The 26,789-nt window shown below is 45.1% G+C and overlaps 1 protein-coding gene across 6 annotated transcripts; it reads left to right on the forward strand.

The window, feature by feature from the left end:
- The first annotated feature begins 419 nt into the window (after nucleotides 1–419).
- Nucleotides 420–26,168, forward strand: DSG3 (desmoglein 3). 6 transcript variants are annotated; one of them, XM_036417570.2, is made up of 17 exons: nucleotides 496–528; nucleotides 7,997–8,069; nucleotides 9,311–9,346; nucleotides 9,859–9,987; nucleotides 10,816–10,971; nucleotides 11,401–11,545; nucleotides 12,163–12,329; nucleotides 13,124–13,252; nucleotides 13,545–13,730; nucleotides 15,160–15,431; nucleotides 16,225–16,367; nucleotides 17,489–17,713; nucleotides 20,530–20,781; nucleotides 22,140–22,279; nucleotides 22,544–22,616; nucleotides 23,919–24,166; nucleotides 25,265–26,168. In XM_036417570.2, exons 3-17 carry the CDS (start codon nucleotides 9,335–9,337, stop codon nucleotides 25,895–25,897), a joined length of 2,910 nt encoding a protein of 969 aa, XP_036273463.1. In that variant the 5' UTR covers nucleotides 496–528; nucleotides 7,997–8,069; nucleotides 9,311–9,334; the 3' UTR covers nucleotides 25,898–26,168. The 6 variants fall into 6 exon arrangements, with proteins under 6 accessions (XP_036273464.1, XP_036273465.1, XP_036273461.1 ...); XM_036417568.2 differs by lacking the exon at nucleotides 7,997–8,069 and having other exon boundaries at nucleotides 428–532; XM_036417569.2 differs by lacking the exon at nucleotides 7,997–8,069 and having other exon boundaries at nucleotides 429–532; nucleotides 22,553–22,616.
- Nucleotides 26,169–26,789: the final 621 nt, after the last annotated feature.

Consider the following 26,789-nt stretch of genomic DNA (forward strand, 5'->3'; position numbering starts at 1 on the left):
TGTGTACGTGGTGGTTTCTTCTTCAGATTTGTAGTTATTTTCAGTAAGATCCACTATGATGTCACACCCACGTTTTGCTCAGCGTTAGGTCTCTCCACGGACTCGGCCTGAGAAGAGAAGCTTTGGGGGACTGTGTGCTGTTTGCCAGCCGAGAGCCAGCTGGATTCTTCCGGGTGCAGTCAGGGCTCGCTCTGCGCCCCACACGGTGATTAACTTCTTGTTCATCTGGTCCCTTCCCATTTGGCCTCTGCGCCTCGCTTTCAGCTTCCAACAAAGGATCTCATTGCTTCAGGAGTTGGGGTGTGTCTGGGTTTTCACCAGGAGAAAAGTGATTCAGGCGTTTCTGGGGAGACCAATCCTAGGACTGGGTGGGGAGGGACCGCATAACAGGCCGTGGCGGCTCCTGGGCAGGCACAGCGCCTGCGGATGGACAGGCGGGCAGACTGAGGCACACTCCGGATCTGCTCGCCAGGGACTCCGCACCATGGCTGGGCTCCGCTTCGGGGCCACGGGGCCTCTCGCCATTTTACTGGTAAGTCCCACTCCTCCTCCTAACAATCCTAATGATCGCAGCTTTCCCCGTTTCTCCCCCTCCTCTAAGGGACTATTGTATTTGATTGCTGAATCCCCACTACAAAGTCTAAGAGGGCACAGTGGGAACAAACATTTTAAAATGAAATTGCAAATCCCTCTTAGAAAGTCTAAGTAACATTTTAATATGCAATGGCAATGATTACCCATTTCTCCCATTTGCTGTGCGTTTGTTTTGTTTTGTTTTTTCATGTGTTTTACATAGAAAACTAAACCACGGAGCCTTAACTGGTTTGGCTCAGTGGATAGAGCGCCGGCCTGAGGATTGAAGGGTCCCAGGTTCGATTCCGGTCAAGGGCATGTGCCTTGGTTGCGGGCACATCCCCGGTGGGGGGTGTGCAGGAGGCAGCTGATCGATGTTTCTCTCTCATCAGTGTTTCTAACTCTCTATCCCTCTCCCTTCCTCTCTGTAAAAAATCGATATTTTTTTTTTTAAACTAAGCCAGTGAGAAATTAATTTGAAAGTCGCCACTTAGCATTTCTTTAGTTAATGGATCAAATAACCCTGACCTCAGATGTCTTTTCCACAACACCCTCACTTTCTTCAAAGTAATGTCTTTATTCGTCTTTTTGATGCACAAGCTGCAGCACAGTAAAGAGAAGCAGGCCTGTTTCCCAAGGTTACATATCTGTGGAGCGTATGGCTCTGAATCATGCCTGGTCTTGCTACCTGACATGTTTTTCCAACAGTCAAGGACCGTTGAATTAAAATCAAAGCAACGTTTGATTCGAGAGCAGCTGCGAGGATTATTGAGAAAACAGTGTGTCTGCTTAGTCATTCTGTGCAAAACAGGCCCTGCCTTTGGTGGCAACACCTGCATTATTTTATCAGACGCGTCGGAGACGGCCATCTCCGCTGGGTGGGCCTCTTTCTAACCCAGAGGGAAGTGGGCTCTGCAGAGCAAAGTGCTGGCGGGATGGAGCAGACCAGCTATCCTAGCGGGGCGAGTCCAGTAAAGGAGAGAGGCACAATATTATCAGTTACATGAAGACAACAAAATAGTGAAATATATCACAGTGGAAATTTTTTAAAATTCCGAATGCTAATTCTCCACTTAACCGATAATAAACTGGGCTAGTCCAGGCATCAGCTGCACTCGCCTCTTCGCCTATAACATGGAGGTCATTGGACTTTAAGAGTGGCAGGAGACAGATTTCAGGAGGAACTTTCTGGACTGTAAATGTGTCCAAAATTAGAACAGCTGCCGTGGGAGCCAGGGGATCCCCAGCCCTGGCTCTCATGAGGCCGCTCTAGAAAACTGGCATTATGCTCTTTGTGAGAGTCGTTTCTATTATGACAAAGTAGCTACAGTTGTCCCTTGAACAGCATGGTCATGGGTTAAGGGGGACACTGACCCCATGCAGTCAAAAATCTTTGTATAACTTTTGACTCCCCCTACCAATAACATAAACAGTCAATTAACACATATTTCATATGACATGCATATATAATACACCACATTTTTATGGGAAATTATAAGGAAGAGAAAATACATTTGCAGTATTTATTGAAAAGAATTCCCATGCTGTTCAGAGGTGAACTGTAATTGTTTGGTTATCTAACATATTTATTTGACCTAAGAATATTATAGAGAACTGGAGGCCCGGTGCACGAAATCCCTGTGTGGGGAGTGGAGCTGTCCCTCAGCCCAGTCTGCACCCTCTCGCAATCCAGGGCCCCTCGGGGGAGGTCTGGCTGTCAGTTTAGGCCCAGTCCCTGTGGCTCCACAAGCTTAGGGAGCTCTTTCCTGCTGTGAGGCATGTCCTCTGTCATCCCTCTGTTCTTCTGGTGTCTGTGAGAACCTCTTCCTGAAGGCCGTTTCATTCCTTGTCTTATCTCCAATGTCTACCTATAATATCTGTCTTACAGTGGGCACTCAATTGTTTGAAGAATGGGTAAATGAATAACCGAATAAGGCCTCTCTAAACTATAACTTCACACACACACACAGCCTCTAAAATGCACTATGAAATGTTAAAACGTTTCTCTCCTCTCAAGAATATGTTAAACCCACACACAAAGCTATTTAAACAGCGATATAACTTTATACATAACTGTTAAACTGAGTGGTCTAGAACTGCTCTGTGCCACATGTGCCTACTAATCACTCGAAATGAGACTGGCCTGAGGTATAAAATATGCAGCATATTTTAAGGATTTATTAAGAAAAGGGGAATGGAAAACATCATTAATAATGTTTATATTGCTTACATATTGACATGGTAGTATTTTGGATATGTCAGATAAGACGTATGTTAAAATTAATATTACCTTCCCAAGTCCTTTCAAATGTAACTATGAGGACATTTTAAATGCCTCCTGGGCTCTCATTGCATTCCACTGGACAATGCTGGCCTGTTGATGCTGTCAGTGGAAGGCAGTGTCCGCCAGGAGAGAGGTCGGCAGACGAGGCTCCAGGGCCCAGGTGAGATTTCACAGGCAGACAAGGGAGGGGATCTTTCCTTGTCAAACCAACGTGAGCAAAGGCAGGTGCGGTCTGACATGTGCCTGGGGACAACGGGCACGCTGGTTGGGCCGGCATGACAGTGCGCTGGGGAGTGTGGACATGAGTCGGAAGAGCAGGTGAGGGTCACGCTGAAAAGTACGTCCGTGAAGGCTAATGGAACCCGCACAGAAGTGGGCGCCACCCAGTTTCGAAACAGCGCGGTGCTGGGAAAAAGGCAGTGTCTTCCCAAGCATTGTCTCCGGGGACGCGCATTCAGTTGCGGAAGGGTGGGTCTGGAAGTGGGGAAACGTGTTTGAGGTTCCGCACTAATTCCCATCCTGTGACCACACCGGGGCTGCCTGGAGAGCAGCGAGGCACAGCCCTGTGCGCCTGCTCTGCTGACTCACCAGCCCCGGTGCCGGCAAAACAGGAGGGACCGAGCCAGGCCGAGGCCTCCCCCATCAGGGCCTGAGCGAGAGAGACGGAGCTCGGAGAATGCCAAGTGCTTTCTAGGACCGAGTACCTCTCAGCTGCAACACTTCAGTAATTAGATGACTCTGATAGCGGCTTACTATTCTGCCTTGCTGTTTGCCAGTTTCCTGCGCTTGTCTGGTCCATTTGTACAATACAAAATATGCATTTTGGGGAAAGCCTTTGTGATTGAAAAATGCTTTTCTTCAGAGACTTCACATTCTGAAAACATTGGTCTTCAAGGGGCACATTGCTCGGTGCTTTATAGTCCACAAATATAACACCCCTGTTACCATCTGGACAATAAGTGCTTCAATTTTATGCTTCTATATTACATAAATTTACTCATCACAAAACTAACTTAGATGTCTGAAACACAAACATCTTCAGAGCACCATGTGTAAAGCAAGTGGTGGTAGGCTAGAGAAAAGCAGAGAGAAGTCATTTAAACACCAAGTTCTGAGAGAATGCGGTCCAACACAGAGAAATGACCTCCAACCACCTTCTTCTACAGAATATCCAGAGTCAACTTTTGGGAAAAAACTGTAAGCTAAATGGCCCCAATCCTTAACAGAAGGAAAATCTTTGAGGTGTCTCTTCTCCTCGTGACTGATGAGACAATCTGCTTTCCAATGCTAATACATGTATGGAAATTAGTTTTCCCCAGTCCCCTCTTCCGGTTAAGAGCCAAAATCAGAATGACCCTGCCAGGCAATGCTGGCAACCCCGCCCGACGTGAGCGGAAGGCGGGAGAGGTGTGATTGCTTCTGTCAATCTCCACTCCCGCTGACCTAACCCTGAAGCTCCTCTTCCTTTCGGACCCAACCCTCAGTTCCCAGCAGCTCCCCCACCCTCCAGCCTCTTCCTGTCCGTCAGGAGTCACCCGAGGGCCTCAGGTGAGGCTCGCTGTGCAGAGTCCTCACAAGAGAAGCACAGGGTGTCCCCAGAAGGTGTGCACTGTACCAGCTGATGGCTCAGATTTGGGAAGTGAAGTGCATTTTAATAAACACTGCCTTCACAATTGCTCAAAGTGTGTGTGTCCACTTTGGGGGGCACCCTGGGTACTGGTGCTTGGTTACTATTGCTGAGAACACTGTGAATACCTGAACCTGTCTAAGGAGCCCGCTGTCCCGCATGGCAGCTGCACAGCTGGCCGGGCTGTGGGGGCACGGTTCCAGGAGGTGCATTCACTTCAGCTCCAATGTCAGCAGGTCCCCTGGAGCTGGGCAAGGAACGAGCTACACAACTGGACAGAGCACTGGCTCCTGTCGCTTTCTAACGCTCAAAAAGGGGGACGTTCTTATGTGCGTTGGTGTGGGCAGCAATGATAAGAGGGCACTTCATGTCCAAGAGGCTCTTTTATACCTTTTTGTTTAAGTTTGGGGACACAAGTGATTAACACATGCTAAGCACGTAAGTCCTAGTGGGCTAGGGTTCATCTATGTGCTCTACACTTGTGAATTCACTGAGTCCTCACAAGAAACCTACAAAGTAAGGAGAAATGTTGTCCCTATTTTACAGATGAGGAAACTGAAAAATTAAGTAATGTTTCCAAGTTATACAGCTGGTCCACTGAGACTGGGATTTAACTCAGGGATTCAGGATCCAGGGTCCAATTTTTTTATTACTACACTTGACTGCAACTCAGGCAGCAATTAAAGTGAGCATCTGAGAATATCCACAGGTATTTGTTTTAATTAGCATCTCTATCATGATACAAGGTTTGACTTTCTAAATTAATTGAGTGCACTCTAAAACTCAGTTACTGAAATTTAAATGTCCAAAATTAAATAAGAATTTCCAAGGAAATAAACATGCCATTTTTGTTCAAGTAAGAAATTTGACTTGATGAATACAGAGGAGTTTATTAGAATTTTTAAGGGGGGTTAAATTTCCATTTTAAAAAGGATAGATAGGAGATGATGAAAGATAAATCATTCATGTCTTCTGAATTGTACATATGCAATTTATTCATCAAACATTACTGATGACCTCTATGGCCTGACACATTAATAATCACTTCATCTGACCAATTATAGAAGTGAAATCACCAACATATATATAATGACTTTATTCCCACAAATAATTAAATGCCAACGTGTTTAAAAATTGAAATGATTTCTTTGAATTACCTAATTCAGCTTCAAATTTCCCAGAGGGCAGTGGGCGAGGCCCTTTCTTATACCCGTTCCAGAGATGAGAAAGGTTGCTATGCCCCAGGCCAGCCGGGAGCAGCTCCACGAATCCAATGCATAGTCCAAATGTCTACCCTCCCACACAAAAGCTTGAAGTAACTCCAAATAAAATGATAGCCAAACCAAGTAAAGTAGCAGTTATTAAAATACCTTCAAAATGTATTCATTGTGTATCTACTTTATACATACAAACCTTTATGATCCTATATATAAATATGCTAATGTGATCCTAATACGCTAAGTGTCCGGCCATCTGGTCAGCCATTCAACCAATCAAAGCATAATATGCTAATGATATGCTAAGGTTGTTCAATCACTCACCATGATGTGCACTGACCACCAGGGAACAGGTGCTCCATTGGTAGGTTAGTTTGCTGCTGGGGTCAGACATGCCCTGGAACCCTCCCACAGTCCGTCCCCTGGAGCCCTTCCACAGTTCATCCCAGGCTGACCAACCTCCCACGTCCCTCCCCAGCCCTGATCATGGGGTCCCTCTGCCTGGCTTGCACCCTCCGTGGTCCAAGTGCATGAATTTCACTCACCAGGCCTCTAGTATAACTACATACATTTTAATTATCAAATGGGGGGTACAGATATCAAATCAGTTTATTTCATATTTTATTAATTTAATACTTTGATTTGATGTTAATAAAATATTTCTAATTCTTAGCTATACCAAAGTATTTCTGCCATGTCAATGTTTCAAAAACCACTTAATCAAAATTATCAAAATAACCAGGAACCAAGAGGAAGGAGGAAAAGTGTAGGGACTCCTAAGATAAGAAGTGCTTTCTCCACAGTGATATGTCCAGTTCAGGTCCAAGAGAGACAACTTAGCTGGTTTATGTTGTCAAGAAACTACTGAAATAGCCGAAACTGGTTTGGCTCAGTGGTAGAGCGTCGGTCTCCTGACTGAAAGGTCCCGGGTTCGATTCCGGTCAAGGGCATGTACATTGGTTGCGGGCACATCCCCAGTGGGGGATGTGCAGGAGGCAGCTGATCGATGATTCTCTCTCATCGATGTTTCTAGCTATCTATCCCTTTCCTTTCCTCTCTGTGAAAAATCAATAAAATATGTTAAAAAAAAAAAACAAACTACTGAAATAGTAATTAAATGTTGACAATAAATAGATTAGCAAATTAACTAAAATAATCAAGTAGCCACAGAGATGTATTAACTAAAATAATTAAGTTTTTTAAAACACAATTCTAAATAATGTAAGGCTACAATTATATTTCCAAATGTCTAAAGAGCATTTTCAAAACTTAGAAGTGTTTCTTATTAGCTACCCCTTATTCCTAGAAGAGCAAAAATAATCAGTTTCACAATACCACCTAGAATGAGGGAATGCTCTTGATTTAAAAGAGAGGATGCACAAGAGTCAAGATTTAGACTCAGTAACTTCTCTAAGGACTCTCATTCTGTGAAAGATTGACTAATGTACATCCTCCATAGTTCAAGGTCTGTCCTTCCTATGCGGGCAGGAACACAGGACTCGTACTTTAGTGACTATTAGAAGCACCATGCTCAGTGGGGCTAGTACGAACATGTCCATATCTGCTGGATGACTCTTCCCAGTTTTCCTGTAAAGGGAGTGTGTGTGGCCTTCCTCCTTGAGACGGGGCAGTGCAGTTCCCACGGTGCTCTGGCCTGCTCTCCCCCGTTGTACCTGAGAGTGCTCAGTAAAGAGCAGCAGAGCTGTGCCTGCCGTCCCAGTATGCACTGGTTCTTCCCGTGGCCACGTGGACACACACCCTTGGAAATAAAGAGTTCGATGAAATATGTGGAATGGAAAGGTCCTGCATCCCATGTCTGAGAGAGTTACTCCTTTGGTTCAGACTCGGACTTACCTCTTTATGATAATCTCCCCAAATAAACAAATAAATCTGTATCATTTCAGGAGTAACCTCATTCTTTGCCAAGAAGACAATCTGAATTGACTATGATAAAACTTTCTCTCTACCCGTGGCTTTTATTTATTACTTATGCCTTCCTTGGCTAGACTCCCCTGTGGTGGTGATGTACACACTTTGGAGTCAGCTGCCAAGGTTCAAATCCTGGCTGTAGGAGGTCTGTTAGCTGGAGCCAAGTGCTCCCTCTCTTGTGTCTCCATCTCTTCGTCCACAAAAAAAGGGATTACAACAACAAGCTCATTTCGACAGCTCTCTAAGTATAAAGATAATAAATACAAAGCTCTATGCATAGCATCTGACATGAAACCATAATAAATACTAGCTACTACTATTACTTTCACTTTTTCTTCTTATTTATTTTGCACAATCTTTCCCCTACTGGATGTCCTTCAGATCACGTGATCAGTGGATTAACAAATAGTTGTGAAACATCGACGGAGGAACAGATATTGTAAGGGTTGCAAGTAATAATAATAATGTAGAAGCAATGATCAGGCAAATTTACAGTTCTCTTGGGTTAGCACCACAATGTACATAAAACGATTAAGAAATAATAAATCAAGGCAAACCATTCTGGGCTAAATTGCATAGTAGTTCAGAATAAGGGTTGCACACGCTTAGAAAAGGAGGCCTCAGTAAAAACAGCTTCATGGACATTGTTAGAATTTGAATTGATCTTAAAGGGTGAGTAATACTTACGGGGTGGAAGGGGGAAAGGGATGCATTCTAGGCAGAGCAGAAGATGGAAAAGGACAGAGCTGAAGGTCCCGTGTGCTCTAGAGAAAGTAGAGACCCTGGCCTGCCTGCCTTCGCATTTATCGTCATGTATTTCAGATGAGTAAGAAAATTAAGCTCAATCTTTACATGGAGTAGGGCAGAGATGAGCAGCTCTGTGTGCCCCAGCAAGCAGTTCTTGTGTTTAGAATAGCCCAGTGGTCAACAGAGCCAAATATCAACAGCACAAAGATTGAAACTTCTTTTGAGAGCCAAATTTTTTAAACTTAAACTTCTTCTAACGCCACTTCTTCAAAATAGACTCGCCCAGGCCGTGGTATTTTGTGGAAGAGCCACACTCAAGGGGCCAACGAGCTGCATGTAGCTCGCGAGCCTGTTTGCCAACCATTGGAATAGTCTAACCCCATCTCCTATGTTCCATTCTCTAAACCAGACTAGTTCCATTCGTTATGTCCACTCTTGAACAACTAAAAAAAAAATGCCTCACTCTGTAGCTCACTGATACAGAACTGCCTCACTAATACAGGTACCAGTCAGCTGGGTAGATCATGGCTTTCAATAACTGCCCATGGACCTGACGAGTTTATCACAATGATGATTGCCATTGTTTGCCAAAGCAACAATTTCCGTATCTCCTGGGAAGTATTTGCAGAAGAGCCAGATTTGGAATGTCTGGTTACTATACCAGCTGTTAAAGAAGAGATTTCAAAATACAATAGATTCCTCTGAATATCTTTACAATTCTGCAGTCAGAGTACAGAACTGGAAGAATTTGTTTATATGTAGAGCATTTTCTTTTTCTTGAGATTTTATTCTTTGAATCAAAATCTTTTTTTCAAAAATAGAAACAAACTATATTATGAACAGCAGAATGTAAATATTGGAATTATTATCTTAAGTAGTTAGTACTTATTTGAAAAATTCACATTTAATTTTACTTTATTTAAATATCCACAGGTGGTCCTATTGGTTCTTGGAGAAATGAGAATAGAGGTAAAGTATGAAAAGCTTTTTGTAACTAAAATAATAGTTCCATTAAAAAAAATTAAAACTGTGTTCAGGAAAACAAATATTAAATGTTTTAAATTATTTAACAATTAAAATGTGAAAATTCTAACAACTAATCCAATAATTCTTAAATACCAGCAATGTGTGTTATTAATGTAATTTATCTCAGGCATTCTTTCTTCTTATGTTAAACCAACAGGTTTTAATGATACAGGGCCTATTTTGTTAAGATAATAGTTAAGAGATTGTAGAATATGTAGAGAGAATATAAAATATGATTAAATGCTGTCTTAAAAATCACATTGCAAAAAGCTCTGTAATTCTTTTAGTTATTAATGTTTCTTCTTTGACCAAGTCTGAGATAGAGCAATGTAGACATCAAACAGTCTTAGATATCCTGAAACATAGGGGGCTCCTCAACCTGTGTGTCTATAATCAATTCCCAAAGCAACAATGTCCCACTTGTTCATGCTAAAACGGAACCCCTTTTTCCATAGACGAAGGGGCAGCCCGGAGGAAATGGGACAGCGGTCCACGGCAAGAGGAGACATAAACGGGAATGGGTGAAATTTACAAAACCCTGCAGAGAAGAGGAAGACAACTCCAAAAGGAACCCCATTGCCCAAGTAAGTCACCAGAGCAGTGAGTTTTCAGATCAAATGGGTTCGATGTAAATTAAAATAATATGTCAGCTCCAGTTAGCAAGATGCAGACGGAGCCCACAGAACAAGTAACCTGATGTCTACAACCAAAAAGAAATCATAATAATAATAATAGACAAAGATGTAGGAACTATGGTCTGTAGAGTAATAAAAGAATAATTAAAAGACTTGGACCAATTTCAATGGATAAGCCTTCTTTAGATCCAGATTCTAGCCAACAGAAAAAAATATGTGGATAAGACAATTATAAAAATGCCTGGGAGCCAACACTGAATTGACCATGTATTCTTAATCACTGGAACTGGATGATAAAATATATCAGGTTCATTACACTATTCTAACTCTATATCTCTCTGGACTTTTCCACACAAAAAGCTATAAAATTAGACTAAAGAGCAATACATTTTAATACTTACTATATAAACCTTTCCCTTTTTTCTCTCCAGCTCTCCCTATTTAAACTGAAATAAATGTTAACTGTTAAGAAAGGGAGCATTCAGAAGGAGCCTCTCTGACTTTCTCTCAATCTTTTAACATCACCATGGTGGCCACAATCTATTCTAAGCAAATGTTCTAAGGCCAAAATGATTAATGCATATTGGTCCATACCGGTCAACAGAAGCAACAATTTATGTCATATTTCTAGTATCTATTAAGGTAAAAAGTAAACAGCACAGTGCCAGAAAGGGGGAATAAATGGACAGATGACTTAAGACTATAGCTGTGGAGAAAGGGGGGGAGGAAAAAGACTGAGTAATGAGCATCTTAACATTTTGGTATTTTTTGCTGCAGATTAGTTCAGATTTCCATGTAAATCAGAAAATTTCCTACCGCATTACTGGAATCGGAGTTGATCAGCCCCCTCTGGGAATCTTTGTGGTTGACAGAACTACTGGGGATATTAACATAACGTCCATAGTTGATCGTGAGAAAACCCCACATTTCCACGTAAGTAGTGTCTTCACCATTGGGCTCCCTTGTCCCCTCAGGCATCATAGCTAGAAGATGATACTCTTGTATTGGTTAACTGAGAGGAGTTATCAGCGCACAGATCAATCCACCAACAAATAACATTAGTCTCTCGACAAAGAGCCTCCACTCATGGTCATGCCCCTGAAGGCTATGCCAGGAGGGGCATGCCTGCCAGACTCCAGATGCAGCCTGCCAAGAGCTTTGCTGCCAGGAGCCAGGCTGAGTCTGGAGAAAGGGGCAACTAGCCCAACGGGTCTGCCCAGACGGGTCCCTTCTCCTGCTTTATCTACTCCGTGAGGAAATGCTTTTCTCCTTGGCATGAAAGTTCTATCCATGCCAGCGCAGGCTGCTAGTGTGCAAATTAAGCTTGTTGAGTGAGAATGAACATTTTCCCTTTTTTTCTAGATCACATGTCATGCGCTAAATGCCCATGGACAAGATGTAGAGAAGCCACTTGTATTAATGGTCAAAATTTTAGACATCAATGACAACCCTCCGGTGTTTTCACAAGATATATTCATGGGCGAAATTGAAGAAAACAGCCCTGCAAGTAAGTCTTTTTACAGTACCTACCACTGCTTGTTTTTTTAATTTTCAAATACAAGTATCCCGATAGCACATCATTTTTATAAGCTAATTTATTCTTAGTTTCATCAGTTTTCCAGAAAAACTGATGATGAAGATAGCCTAAATCTTCTTGCTGATATGTGTAGTTGAGCTAATGCCTCACAGCCATTGTACTTCCAGGTGTGGCTCTGTAATGAGGCCAGGAGTATCTTATTCTCACATACAAGTTACGTGAGTGCCCAGTAGCCACAAAGCTGAGGAGGGCCTTAGGTCGCCGGCAGCACGGGCAGGGCTTTCTGAGGTTAAACGGCACGGGCCACTCTCACCTCACTTGAACCATTCGGGGCAAAGAGAGAATCGGAGAGCCATCCATCCAGCGAAGACAGAGAGCCTCTGCCCACACAGCCACGGCTGCCGGGAGCTGGGCTGGAGGGGAGGCAGCGCGGTTCTGCCGATGAAGAGCCAGCGGCGGGTCATACTTTTGGCATGACATAGGTGTAAGACCTTAAAAAGCAAGCGCTGGTTTGAAATTGAGTGGCGTAGATAATGTGAACAGAACATCACCGGCTCCGTATTCTTTAATGAACCCCTCCCTTCCAGACTCGCTGGTGATGATCCTGAACGCCACGGACGCCGATGAGCCCAACCACCTGAACTCGAGAATCGCCTTCAAGATCGTCTCCCAGGAGCCCGCGGGCGTCCCCATGTTCCTCATGAGCAGACACAGCGGCGAGGTCCGCACTCTGACCAGCTCTCTGGACCGGGAGGTAAAGTGAGGCCTCGGGAGCCACTACAGCAAGGGCTTTGTTTAAGAAAGCCGAAAGGAAGGGATTCCGTCTTAGCAGAGACTGAGAAGGGAGAGGAAGAGAGGTCCCCAGGACTCACTGGGCCAATCTAGGGAAACTGTCTGCACCCCAATGTGATTCGGGGGGAGGGGGGGTATGGGGTTGCCTGGCACCTGCGCAGTCAATCCTCCAGCAAACAGCCGGAGACCACCATGGGCGTTCAGGACAGGGGGAGGAAGGCGTGCCTACAAGGGCAGCCCCACTGTGGTTCATTCCTCATGCGATGGAGGAAAAGCAAAAAATGTCTCTCAGAAGAGCCTTCTCAGATGGCACACTTCTTCTCCTGACTCCTTTTCTTGTTACCCCGCTCCCAGAACACTGAAGACTCTCCTTCTCTCTCCCCATCATCCTGCCACCACCGGCCACCACCACACGCTGCCCCACACAGTCCCTATCACTGTTGTGCGCATGGTTTTCTGAATAGACCGCCAGGAAAAAACTCTGCAAGTGAGCTCCCCTCGCATAAGCATCCACCACCACCACTGCCATGTTTGTTCCCGGTGTCCTTTCTTGCCCTACGCAGTTCCCAAAAGAGAAAATCTGTCCCCGCCTCTTAGAGAACCTCTCACACTCAATGATGGACAGTAGACGGTGCACGTGCTCCACGAAAGCATGAGCTGGAATGCCTGCCCTCCTCACTCACGGGAAGCAGGTAGTTGTCCTTCGTATCCTTGGCACTAGAGTTAATCCATTTCCTTTCCTGACTCCAAACGCAGCAAGTGAGCAGCTATCATCTGATCGTGAGCGGCGCAGACCGAGACGGAGAGGGGTTAGCAAGCCAGTGTCAGAGCAGCATCAAAGTGAAGGACGTCAACGACAACTTCCCAATGTTCAAGGAATCTCAGGTAGACCCTTCACGCCTCAAGAATCATCTTTACATATATATATATATATTTATTTTTTATTATTATATATGTCGCCACCCTAATTCAGCATGTGTCTGCTTGCTGGCTTCTAGTTAGGTTCTCCGCACTTTTCTCTAAAAAAAAATAGCTTTTGTAAAATATAGGAATTCAGTAACTGGCAAGGAGGCAATACATAATCTGAGAATTAATGATGAAGGCCAGTCAGAATAAACATAATCCCCTTCTATGGAACCTGACACTGAATCTTAAATTCTGCTTCTCTCCTTCGTAGTATTCAGCAAGTATTAAGGAAAACTCTTTGAGTTCTGAATTACTTCGATTTCAAGTAATAGATTTGGACGAAGAGTTCACAGACAATTGGCTGGCGGAGTATTTCTTTACCTCTGGCAACGAAGGGAATTGGTTTGAGATACAAACTGATGCCAGGACTAATGAAGGCATCCTGAAGGTGGTTAAGGTAAGGTCTTGATTCCCTTTGGTGGCTAACATATTCTCTATTAGCCAAACTATCATTTCTACAAGTAAACTTTATGCACGTATTAATCATGCCACTTCTTTCTATTATAGAAAACACACAAAAGTAGGTCAAATTTTTTAAAGACACACACATAGCCCCATTACCTAAAGACAGCCTTTTTAACGTGTTGATTTATCTCCTTACAAAGTAATATACTGTCTGTAGAAAAACACAAATAAACACACACACACACACGCTTGATTTAAGCACAAGCCAAGTAAAACACATTTCTTTACTTAATCTCATTTCCCCTCTCCAATTGAAGTTAGCAAGAGATACAAACACATGGAATTGTGGCTTTTGAATCTGACAATTTATTGTAATTGGACTAGCCAGTCAAAGAGGAAAAGAGGCAAGTTTCTCTAGAAAATGGGCAAGTATAACTAATGCTGCAAGATGGAAAATGGGTGAGCAAAGCATCCATTTAACAAGTTTGGGAGTCACTGCAAAGTTAAAATTCAATCCAGATCACTTCCTTTAATTATTTTCAGGAATGCACAGATGTATTGTCCTTATCTCATCCCCTTCATGAATTTTACTAGGAAGGCTATGCTAGGGTTCCGCAGGCCTTGGTCTGGGCCAACCCCACAGCAGGTCAAATCGTTCTCATGCAAGACCATCCGCAAATAGGTCTATGAAAAGCCACCCACACACTGCTCTATGAGGCCTCTTTGCCAGCCCCGTTTACAAAGACAGTCTGCCTTTGCCATCTACAAAGTTTAAAATCAGAAAAGACACCATTGCACATGAATCCAGCGGCTGTTCTGTGAGTGACCAGGGCTGCCATTTAGAGGAATGTGTTACGGGCCTTAGAGAGGGAAACACAGAGAGAAACATGACGTGAGAGAAACACATCGACACACAGATTGGTTGCCTCCGATCAGGGCCAAGGCCCGAGGAGCCTGCAATGAAGGTACGTGTCCTAGACTGGGATTGAGCCCAGGACCTTTTGGTCTGCAGGCAGATGTTCTTTCCACTGAGCCAATCCGGCTAGGGCGGGGTTTTTTTTTTCCAGAAGTGGGAAGTTGAGGATCAGAGATATGAAATACTGTCCCCTGAGTCACACAGATTGTAAGTACAGAACCGGGATCAAACCAGGCTGTCACAACATGGTGGGTTCTGTCCTCTGCACCACGTCGCCTAAAATGACATTTGCTAGTACCGCTCTGTGAGTTTGCACTGAGCTTACATGAGTTAAGAATCCCAAAGGTCTCTCTATCTCAACCTTACAATGATCTCTGAAATCATTTTCCAACATCGGTTTCTATTCATAGAAATCAGAATCTCCATTAGAGTTCTCTTGTCCTCTTCTGGGTTTGCCAAACCGTATTTCTTTGACACTTTTCTTCTAATTTTATATTTATTCCAGCCCCTAGATTATGAACAACTACAAAATGCACACTTTAGTATCGCCGTCAAAAACAAAGCTGAATTTCACCGATCTGTAATCTCTCAATATCGAATCCAGTCAACCCAAGTCAAGGTTCAAGTTATAAATGTGCAAGAAGGAATTGCATTCCGCCCTGCTTCCAAGACGTTTACTGTCCAGAAAGGCATAAGTAGGAAAAGGTTGATCAATTATATCCTGGGAACGTATGCAGCCTTTGATGAAGAAGCTAACAAAATTGCTTCAAATGTCAGGTACGATTACTTCAATGACATCTTATTATTTCTTTTTTTTTTTTTTTTTTTTTTTTTTTTTATTTCTTGACTTCGTATTAATCTATAAATTATTATACCTAGCCAGTGTGTCTCAGTGGTTGAGCGTCAACCTATGAACCACGAGGTCACGGTTCAATTCCCACTCAGGGCACATGCCCTGGTTTCGGACTCCATCCCCAGTGTTAAAATGAATAAGTTACACCCAAACTATTACATGGCGAGAATACAGCGATATACAAAGGTGGCCAACTCAATGAGCTGCTAACTGGAGGAGAGATAAGTAGTGGAATCATTAGACAACATTGTATTATGAGCAAAGATAATGTAAGTTAAAGTGGAAACTAAAAGAAAAGTGCTTCAGCCTGCCTAGAGAGGTCAGGACAATGGTTTGCAGAAACTTTCAATTGAGTCTTAAAGAGCAGAAGTTCACCAGAAGGCTGTGGTGCAATAAGACTGAACAGTGTCTACAAAGACAGACACATATGCCTAAAATCCAAGAGCACGTGCAAAACTCATTACTGTAGTGTAAAGAGTAAGGACAAGGGTTATTGCACAGAGCATAAATTAGAAAAACCCAGGAGAACACATCTTAAGGGTTATAAAATACTGTTTGTCCATGCTGTTTTGTTAACTTTCTGCAGCTTTTCACAAAAGCATATTTCAATGTCTTATATTCAAAACAAATACATTAAGTATAAATGGGTCATTTTCATTAAGTAGGTAACATTCCATATTTGAAAGGAAACTATTACCTTTTTCTATTATAAAACAGATATGCCCTCGGACGGAATGATGGTGGTTTTCTAATTATTGACTCAAAAACGGCTGAAATCAGATTTGCCAAAAACATGGCTCGGGATTCTTCTACTTTCATAGGTAACAGGACAATCATAGCAGAGGTTCTAGCCATCGATGGTAAGAAAATATTTCACTCTTATTTAGAGAAATGTTCCTCCAATTGCATTTAGTTACAAATAGAATATTAGATCAATAATTGTAGGTTCTTGGGTCTCAGGTCCGAAGCAGCTGAAGTTAGAAGGCTAGCATTCCAACATCTCAATGGCCTTCGTAGCACCAGTGAATTCTGTGTTTTGTCCTGTGGTTTACTTATGGTTGGGACAGGGATTTTTAGACCCACCAGAATTTCCGGTTTTGAGAAGGATGGATAAAGATTGATGCTGAATGCCTACAAGGGAAGCTCAGCTCCAATGGGAGGTGCCTTTATGAATTACTCATACAATGAGTTCCAAATAATTTATAGATTAATGACATAACCTCATTGCTTATGTCATTAAGCAATAAAATCTTCTGAAATGTTTTTAAAATATTATTCATGGACTATGTATGTGTGTGTCCACAAGTATAAAGTTAGCTTATGCTCAAGGCAATAAGCAAACATAAAGTTAAAACGAAAGAATAAACACCAAATTCACATCATCTGAGAAAATAGCAAAAAGCACAGAGGGGAAAAATATAGAAAGATTCAAGCCCACCACTGCTAGATTTCATTTAATGTTTCTGATTGTTGACATATTAAATTTTTTTCAATTGTATTTTATATCTTAGGTAACAAAAATAAATCAATTCTTATTTCAAATACTTCGGCCCAAATTTTAGAAGTAAAAATCTTTCACACAGTGCTGGGATCATGAAGTGAATACACTGAAGAAAACTATTATTTTTATGTTGATTTCATTAGTAGTCAGTGAGTTCATCCCCTTACAGGTCTTGGTCCCAAGCATATTAAATTAATAGCCAATGCTATAAATCAGATACCAGCCAAGTTAAATATCTTTTTACAAGATGCAGAGATTGTAGGTCATTTTTACTGTAAGAATAACAAATATAATCTCTCATGAAAAGACACACTAACTTGGCTGCATGCAGGAAACACTTACAAGGTTCATTTTTGTGTGTCTATATTTTTTTCATCTTTATTGTTGAAAGTATTGCATATGTCCCCTCGCTCCCCGTATTGACTCTTCTAGCCTGCCTGTTCTGAATATCTTTTTAACTCTAACATGCTGTTCTTACAGAAAAAACAGGGAAGACATCTACGGGCACCATCTACGTTGAAGTGCCTGGTTTTAACGAAAATTGCCCGACAATGGTCCTGGCCCAGGAAAGGATCTGCAGCTCGTCACCTTCTGTGGCTGTCTCTGCAAGAGCGCAGGACAGCGGGAGAGACACTGGCCCCTACGTGTTCTCCCTGGATAATGATTCCAAGCTGCCGGTTGTGTGGCGGATCACAACCATTAACGGTGAGTAGCAGTGCAGGTGAGCCACCAAGGAAAGCTCTGGGAGGATGAGAGCGCTCCTGTGGAGCAGGTTCTTTCCAGGAGCAATTGAAAAAAATTCAGGGCAACGAAGATGGAGCTCTCGCCTCAGGAATTTCTTCTCTTAAGCAGAGGAAAGAAATGCTATGAGATTGTGTTAGCACTGTTTAATATTTCCTGTTTTCCATGTGGACTCCAATTTTTATTTTTATATGTTACTAGAGGCCCACTGCACGAAATTCGTGCATGGGGGTGGGGGAATCCCTTAGCCCAGCCTGCACCCTCTCCAATCTGGGACCCCTCGAGGGATGTCCTTCTCACAATCCAGGACTGCTGGCTCCCAACTGCTCACCTGCCTGCCTTCCTGATTGCCCCTAACCACTTCTGCCTGCCAGCCTGATCACCCCATGCCAGCCTGATTGATGTCTAACTGCTTCCCTGCCAGCCTGATTGCCCCTAACTGCCCTCCCCTGCAGGCCTGGCCCCTCCAACTGCCCTTCCCTGCTGGCCTGATCACCCACAACTGCCCTCCCTTGCAGGCCTGGTTCCTTCAAACTGCCCTCCCTTGCTGGCCATCTTGTGGCAGCCATCTTGAGTTCACATGGGGGCAGGATCTTTGGCCACATGGGAACAGCCAACTTGAGTGTTAGAGTGACAGTCAATTTGCATATTACTCTTTTATTAGATAGGATTTCTACTTTCAGAGCCCACCAAAAGAAGCTTAGTCAGGCACCTATTGTACTGCAGAGCTGTTTAGGTTTCTGAATACATAGAGGTTTCTTTCTGGGCAGGCTGGGGGCAGAGAGGACGCACTGGAGGGCCGGCCTGCTCAGGGCTCATAGGAAGAGCTCCTTAGAAGAGTTGCAAGTCAGGAATCCCAAGCATGGGTGAATGGAAACCTGCAAACCCATTCGCCAATGGCAATGAGCTAATCCATCCTTCCTTTTGTTCTGGCCTTTTCCACGTTAAGCTTACGTTTCCTGTCTTTGCCAGGAGTCTCAGAGAAATAGCCACAAGACTTGATAAGAATCTCCTCCCTTCTCAAATTCGATAGTGACCCTCAGGCCACCTCAAGTCCCTTATAAGTGAACTCACTTTTCTCTCACTCCTTTCTGAACCAACCTTGCTCCCTGTTATAAATGTGCTCCATGGGGCCCGCGTCCTCGGTGTCCGTCACTGCTAGGTCCCCAAAGGGATCTTGCTCTCCATGGCCTTCTTTCCTGGGGCCTTACTGACCTGGGGTAAGATTGTGGCTCTAAATGGAGCACGTAGCATTTAGCTCTAAATAGGTTTACCAGGCACACGGCCAATGGAAAGGCTGCAAAAGATACACCTGACTGGGTGAGGTGGGGCCGGACAACTGTGGTTGGACTGGGTGGACCAGGGTAATGGCAGAGGGCATGATGGAGTCAAGACCTGAAACTAAAACAAAATGATATTGAGTGTAAAATAAATAAGTTACTTAATAAATAAGGCCTGGCAGAAGCAGCATAGACCTGCAGCCACTGAGAGCTGCTGCCGGAGCACACTTGGAAAGGGAGGACGTAGCAATGGAAAATGGAGAGCAATCTATGCTCACGAGTCAGCCAGACAATGGCCTTCACCACAGGGAACCCCACACAGCCAGCTCCGGCTCAGGGGATCAGGGGTGCCAGGGGCAGCTGAGGTAGCCTCAGCCAGAGCAGAAACCTAGTCTTGGTAAGTCAGACACCAAGACACGGCTTTAGGCAGGAGGGATGCAGTCACGGTGTTACAGGAAGGGGACCTGGCCCTTGGCAGGTCTGCCTCGGGCGGCCGGTGGTGTGTGGGTTCTTGACCTCCTGCAGGAAAATTTCACAACGCGCGCCCAGATGACGATGAGGGAATACTTGCTCAAGCTGGAGTCATAAAACAAGACAGGACTTGGCTTAGAAGAAGCAACAGGAGCTGGGCTGGGCCGCCCTAACTCTAGGGGAGTCAGAGAAAAGGGAGCCTTGGGGTCAGGTTCAGGGGTTAGCCTGGGACAAGCTGCTACTTCCCATTGCTCCCCTGGTTGCAAGCCTTGTGGGGTCCTTTAGGGTTTGCGAGATGCGTGCCTGTGGGGGAAGAAGCTGGGAGAGAAGAGAGAAGGGGAATGGTGGGACAGGGGAGGTTTCCTGTAGGGAGAGCACACACTGAGTCCTTTGTCAGGGGACTTTGTTTCTTTCTTGCAGGCGGGAATCTTAGGAAAGGCCTAAGTTCAGGGTCCTGGTCTCCACCGCTTGGTCAGGTCAGGGTAGGGGCTGGCCAGTCATCGCAGCAGGTCCTGGTGTCACCCACCTGGCGTGGCTGCTTTTCTGGGCCTGGAGCTGAAATATAACGGAGGCCCAGCATTTATCTCAAGGCGGCAACCGTCTGCACCGGCTGTAAATTGTCCGCTGGTCGGTCCAGCTCTGGTCTGTTTCCCTGCTCCATGTCCTGGCTTCCCGCCTGTCCCTGGAGGGCCACCACGAATCAAGGAGTTGGCATAGGCAGACTTGCAGGAGTGGGGGCGCCCCAGGAGAGGGACCTGGGGTTTAAAGGTGCCTGCGCCCCTCTTCTTTGTGGGGACATTCAGGGTAGGACCGAGTCTTCATGGGAGACCCCTCTGGGACCAGGAGGATGTGCAGCCCGATTTACCCGGCCAAATCCCTGCAGCCTCATAACTGCTCAAATCTCACCCGGCCAGCAGCCTCACTGCTCACAACAGTGACGTCGACGGAACTCTGGCTGTGAACAAGAGGCAGTCGTTTTCAGAGACAAGGCACTGTCCCTCTGTGATCTGTGTGGTTATTTCTCTGCAGCCACCGCTGCAATGCTGAGCGCCCAGGCGCCGCTGCCCCCCGGGACGTACCCCATCCCCCTCGTGATCACAGACAGACAAGACCAGCAGTGCGACACTCCCGACAACCTGGCTGTGGAGGTGTGTCAGTGTGACAACAGGGACACCTGTAGAGCAGTCCCCCAGCCCGGGCCCCGGTATGGAGACCAGCCATCGGGAAGGCTGGGGCCTGACGCCATCGGCCTGATCCTGCTTGGCCTTCTGATGCTGCTGCGTGAGTACCCCCACGCTTCCTCTGTTTCTCCCGGGGGGGGGCAGCACTGCAGAGGCCCTTGCACTGCGTGGTGATGCATGTTTGCGACGCAGAAGACATGTTCCCTACTGTCACAGGCAAAGCCGGGGGAATGGCATTCCCAGGAAGAATCCGCAATGCTTAAAGTTAAAGTGTCACTTGCCAATAATCTATATTCATACCCAGCCAAGCAGGTCAGATACGTGAATCGTAATCTATAGTCATAAATGGTAGGCATTAGCATAAGGCAGAAGCAAGTAATAAATGCTAGACTTTTAGAAAACAGCATGAGAGAATCAAGATGGGGGAAATAATAGTCATGATCAAAACGATGACTTTATCCATGAGAGAGACACTTCCTAAAATGTTTTCGCCATATCCAAGTCTCATGAGGTTCTGAGTAAAAAGAGAGCCTTGGACAAATAAATTTAGGAAATCATGGGCTTTATGCTTTACAGCACTCATTGACATATCACAGGCTCCCAGACGTCACTGCGTAACCCAACCCTTCCTCCAAACAGCTCACCGCCTCAATGCACACTCCCCCTTCACAGCTTCTCCACGTCATCTGATTAGGGTCATTGAACATACCTAGGGAAAGTACACACATGTGCTATTTCTTAATAGAAATAAAAGGTACTGTATTCAATATACGGATTTCTAAAAAAGTTGCATTGAAATTGAAATCTTGTGAGTCATATTTTGAACTTAAAAGAACTTTTGGTAAATTCTTGTATAAAAATAAAAGAAATCCTTGAAAAATTCGGTCACTTCCCTAATTCATTATAAAACCACAGACTCTTAGAGTTAAAATCCCACTTCAACCCATTCACTTAAATGTTAATTTACAAGGTATTTTTAAAGCATAAGGAAGTGCGGTTTGCTGGTTTCATTGCTGTCTCCTGAGAGAGCAGAGGAGACAGACCACTGAAACATCACGCCGCCTAAACTCTTGTCCATCCAGTGTGCACTCACTTGACACCATAAACACAGCCTCAACATGTACAAAGAAACGCCATCGCAATAAAAACAAATTACCAGCAAGATGGAGGAGCTGAACCACCGCGTTCATCAACCATCAAACGGGCCCGTTTTTAAGACAACTACACAGATCACAGGGATGGCCGCTCCGTCTCCTGCAGCCTCATGGTCCTATGAAATTTTAGTATGTTCAGTTCACCAAATGTTATTTCACAGAAACAAACTGTGCTTTCCGTTAGGTCTTCCATAAATATTTAAAATATTTTCTTTTCTTTGTATTATAACATTCTGACAATTGTCACATCAAACCATTCCCAAGAGATGGACATGTCTTACTACTTTGTTTTCCTTTTCGCTAGTGGCGCCCCTCCTGCTGCTGGCCTGTGACTGTGGGAAGGGACCTATTGGCGGAGTAACATCTGGGTTTATCCCGGTTCCTGAGGGCTCAGAAGGAACCATTCATCAGTGGGGGATCGAAGGGGCCCAGCCTGAAGACAAGGTGAGGAGCCAGTGTGTCAAACATTTATTTCCGTTATACAGAGTGAAGTTCTGTTAACATTCAGATAGGAAAGGGGATTGTGGGACATCAAAAGGGCCCTCAGGACCCTTGGGAGTCAGTGCTGCCATGAATGGCGCCTTTTAAGATCTTAGTTCTTCAGACGTCAAAAGTGGTTATTCCTGTAAGCCTTTGGGTTTCTTGTAATGTCACCATTTGCAAAGAGCCACAAAATCTGTGCGTGTTTTTAATGTATTTTTTTAACATGGTTTGCAGGAAATCACAAATATTTGTGTGCCACTTATAACCTCCAATGGAGCTGATTTCATGGAAAGTTCTGGTACGTGAACATCAAATTTATTTCTGAAAGTCACAGTGGGTTAAATAAGAAATGTTGAAAAGCAAGAAGTGTTCTAAATTATTTTCTCAATAATTTGCATATTTGTGTACATGCTGGGAGGTGGTACCATTAAAGATAGGGTTTTAATGAAATGGTTTATTTTTAGAATATTTGTCAATTTCGTGACCTAAATCTGGCTTCAGTAAAGTTCATTTGCCCACTGATGCTACTGTTTCTAACATATGAAGATTTGTTACTTTTCTCAAACTTTAATAAACTGAAATATAGCTCTCACACAGTCAGTTATGATGTTTTTGGAATAGAAAAGATTTCATCCATAGAAAGAAATATAACAAACACTGTACTACCACCCAACTTGAACTATTCTTTTTGTAGTTGTTGTTGACTATTACACATTTTTCCTTCCACCTTGCCCCCACCTCTTAGGCCTTTTCCACACTATTGTCTGTGTCCAGGGTTATGCATATGTGCCTATATGTTCGTTGGTTGATCTCTTCCTGTCCTCTCCACCCTCTTTCCCTCTGAGAGCTGTCAGTCTGTTCCATTTATCCTCTGGTTCTATCTTGTTCATGGGTTTATTTTGTTCTTTAGATTCCACATCTGAGTGAGACCATGTGATACTTGTCTTTGACTGACTGGCTTTGCTTAGCACAGTACTCTCTAGGTTCATACGTGCTGTCTCAAAGAGTAAGAGACCCTTCTTTTTCGCTGCTGTGTAGCATTCCATTGTGTGTAGTACCATAGCTTTTTTATCCGCTCATCGCCTGATGGGCACTTGGGCTGATTCCAGTTCTTAGCTCATCTAAACAATGCTGTGCGAACATTTTCCTCAGGCACCAGGACACCAAGCTAGCACCAGCTAATCTGCACGATCACACATGCGTGTCTCCTCTTTGGGTTTCAGACTGAGCCAATAGGGCAGCTTCATTACAATTTTCCCCTGAAAACACACAAGCATCGCATCAGAAGCTTCCCGCGGCGGTGTGCTGAGTGTTCTGTTTTCCCTTTTCCATTGCTGGCTGCTGTCTCTGAAGATCCATGTCCTCTGTCTGTTTTCAATCAGCATGTTTTCAGAGCTCTTTCACCAGTACCCTCTGCTCTACCCTCACCTCCGCGTTCCTCTCACAGAACAGACTGCGGGCTGCTCTTATCTCCACTAGACACAGCGCTGTGCTTTCTCCCGCCCATCTGCTTTCCTTCATGGCTGCTCCCGGATATCAGAGGCCGGCGTCTTAAGGAATCCCAGCATGAGCCGTTAGCGAATGTCCTCCCTGTGTTTAGATGTCTGCATGAATGCCTGCACCAGAGGGATGACGGTGGAAGGAGCGTCGGGCATGGAACTGACCACCAACCTGGGAGCGGCCGCGGGAGCTGGGGCCACCGCGGGGCTCGGAGCCACCACTGGCCTGGGCTTCTGCTCCGCGGGCCAGACGGGGACCATGCGGACAAGGCATTCCACAGGAGGGACCCACAAGGACTGTGTTGAAGGAGCGATAAGCATGAACTTCTTGGAGTCCTACTTTTCCCAGGTAATCCGGCGAAAAACTTCGTGCCTCTGTTCTCTCACTTACATTAGAGACCTTTTTCTACTTGACTATATTTCAGTTTTGCAGTTGCTTTTCAGCTTGCTAAAATGTAACCAAAAAAAAATGGGGCACTTTGCCTAAATAATACAAATAAACGAGGATGGCTGTCAAAATTGGGCTGCTGAAGGAGTAATAGGCAAACAGACTCGAATTTCAGGATCAGCAGCATCCTCTTTAGAAATACGAAGCAGCTTATTTTGTATTTCCTGTACCATAGAGGATGCCAGACAGAAATACTTTTACGAGAAAAGGTTATAGTATTCTTCACATTTTCAAAGCAGTCCGTGCCCAGAAAAGTTGAATAACCATTGAATGAATGACCCAAAAATAAAAGTGGGAGGAAGAGATGTGGTCAAAGACCAGTGAGCACAGAACCACGAAGGGACAAGGGCACCAGAACAGAGGACTCTGCGAGCAAGCTGCTTGCCTCCTGGTTGGTGTGTGATTAGAACAGATCTCACATCTAGTTTTGGTTTCAAACTGGTAGGTGCCAGGATCTTGCCCACAGATGGCGGCTGATGCTGCGTTTGAGGGTAGCCTGGAGGGAGGGCTTGCTTGGGAAGAGGAGGCTGGGACCGTCTGAGGCGGTGTGGGCCCAGGTTAAGGGCAGGCTCCCACGAGGGCTGTGGGGTCTAGGCCGAGGCCGCAGTCCGGCTGGGCGCTGTGATGATGGTGGGATGTCTCCTCCCCTCCCCCAAACACAAAGACACGCATGGGCACAAGTACACACAGGGACCTCACGCGGCCCGGGGGCAACCTCCAGGCTTCACACACATTCGTTTCTCAGGCCTACATCCATGTCAGTGCCTTCAAAGCCAAGAATTAGCACATGAGCCTCGGCCAGGCTCAATTCTGAGGGAAAGTCAACTACACTACTCTCCAAACACCAGAGAATTTCTGCTGAGATCGGTGGTAGGAAGGCTGTCTATGTCCCCGGATTACCCAAGTCGCACATTCCTATCAGACCTTGCGTGTGGGGGTGGGATTGCATTCTCCCGCTGAGTCTCTTTAAATTCATGCGCCCACTTTCCTCCACTTCAGAAAGCGTTCACCTGCGCAGAGGAGGACGGGGGCCAGGAAGCAAACGACTGCTTGCTCATCTATGACGACGAAGGCCTGGGGGCGCCCGGCTCCCCCGTGGGCTCCCTGGGCTGCTGCAGCTTCATTGCCGACGACCTGGACGACAGCTTCTTGGACTCGCTGGGCCCGAAGTTTAAGCAGCTGGCAGAGATCAGCCTGGGGCTGGATGACACAGGCAAACAGGCTCAGCTGCCCGCCCAAAGCGGCGGCGCTGGGGCGGGCGCCTGTGGCCACTTCGTAGAGATGCAGCACTCGGAACCGTTTAGGGGCCAGACCACGTCCGGCGGTCAGGGGGCTTGCGCTTGGTCTGCTTCAGGCTCTGTCCTCCAGCCGGCCATTTCCATCCCCGACCCCCTGCAGCAGGGCAGCTGCCTGGTGACGGAGACTTACTCGGCTTCTGGCTTGGCTTCTGGCTCCTTCCTGTGCCCTCCCACTGCGACCTTTGACCCACTTCTCACGCAGCAGAATGTGGTCGTGACGGAACGCGTGATCTGCCCCGTTCCCAGTGGCCATGGCCACCTGCACGGTCCCACCGAGCTGCGAGGGTCCTGTAACATGATCCTCACAGAAGACCCTTGTTCCCGTCTGATCTGACCGGAATGGCCTGGAGCAGCACCCTGGCCCCGTAAAGATATTCGGACCAAATTATCCTAATGGCATATTGGTCTCAGTTGGCACCTACTTGCTACTCTCAGAAAGGGATCAGAATCACAGTTGAAATTTTCTAGTTGAAGTGAAGGTGGTGCCACTGTTAATTCTCAAACACCACTCAGGTGGAAGTAAATGTTAATGCCTTTCAGAAAAGTCTTAACATGCTCAGTAGGAAAACTCCCAACCATTCTTGAACTTCTGCTTTTGCAGCGCCCAAGGAAGAAGTCCCTGGCTTTAAAATGCTAATGCTCTTTCGGGAGATTGAGCACCTGGAGCCGAGGGCCTGGTTCTTGTCTCTGTTGCCTTTTCTTGGGCCATGAATAGTGATGTACAAGTCTCAGTGCTGGCTCAGCACCCTGAGCGGCTCAGGAGGGGAAAAGAAAACTAGTCAGAGTTGATGTTTCCATCTCCTTGGTGCGGGAGACCCTAAGCGCATCTCTTCCCCAAGCTAAGGGCTAACTTGCTGCAGCTGTATGCCTCATAGTCTAACAATAAGACAGTTTTACCACGGAATGTTTAAGAACGTTTAGTAAGTTGTAAATAGTATCTGGGGTTTCTTTATTCATCTTGAAATGATCTCTGCAAAGAAAATGTTTTACACTGAACTCCTTCCTACATGCTTCTTAGTAACAAATCCTGTGTTAATAGTTTAAAATGCTCCTTATTTTTAAATGCCGGTGGGTAGAGGTTACTTACACATGTCACATTTTGATGTTTATTACGTATACAACGCCTACAGACTTTGTGGAAATACAGAACCTGGCTTTCTCATGAGCAAAAGGGGCCTCTGGCTAGGATAGCACGAGACGACATTCGTCAATATGTATTATAAGCA

The sequence above is a fragment of the Pipistrellus kuhlii genome, unplaced genomic scaffold (assembly GCF_014108245.1).
Source record: "Pipistrellus kuhlii isolate mPipKuh1 unplaced genomic scaffold, mPipKuh1.p scaffold_m20_p_6, whole genome shotgun sequence".
Taxonomy (NCBI): Eukaryota; Metazoa; Chordata; class Mammalia; order Chiroptera; family Vespertilionidae; genus Pipistrellus; species Pipistrellus kuhlii.

What these genes read in the sequence shown, in the direction of transcription:
- DSG3 (XM_036417568.2), top strand. Translation starts at nt 485, where the DNA reads ATGGCTGGGCTCCGCTTCGGGGCCACGGGGCCTCTCGCCATTTTACTG. An exon ending in TGAAGAAAACAGCCCTGCAA is followed by an intron (nt 11,546 to 12,162) that starts GTAAGTCTTTTT and finishes CCTCCCTTCCAG; the next exon opens with ACTCGCTGGTGATGATCCTG. An exon ending in CCAGCTCTCTGGACCGGGAG is followed by an intron (nt 12,330 to 13,123) that starts GTAAAGTGAGGC and finishes CTCCAAACGCAG; the next exon opens with CAAGTGAGCAGCTATCATCT.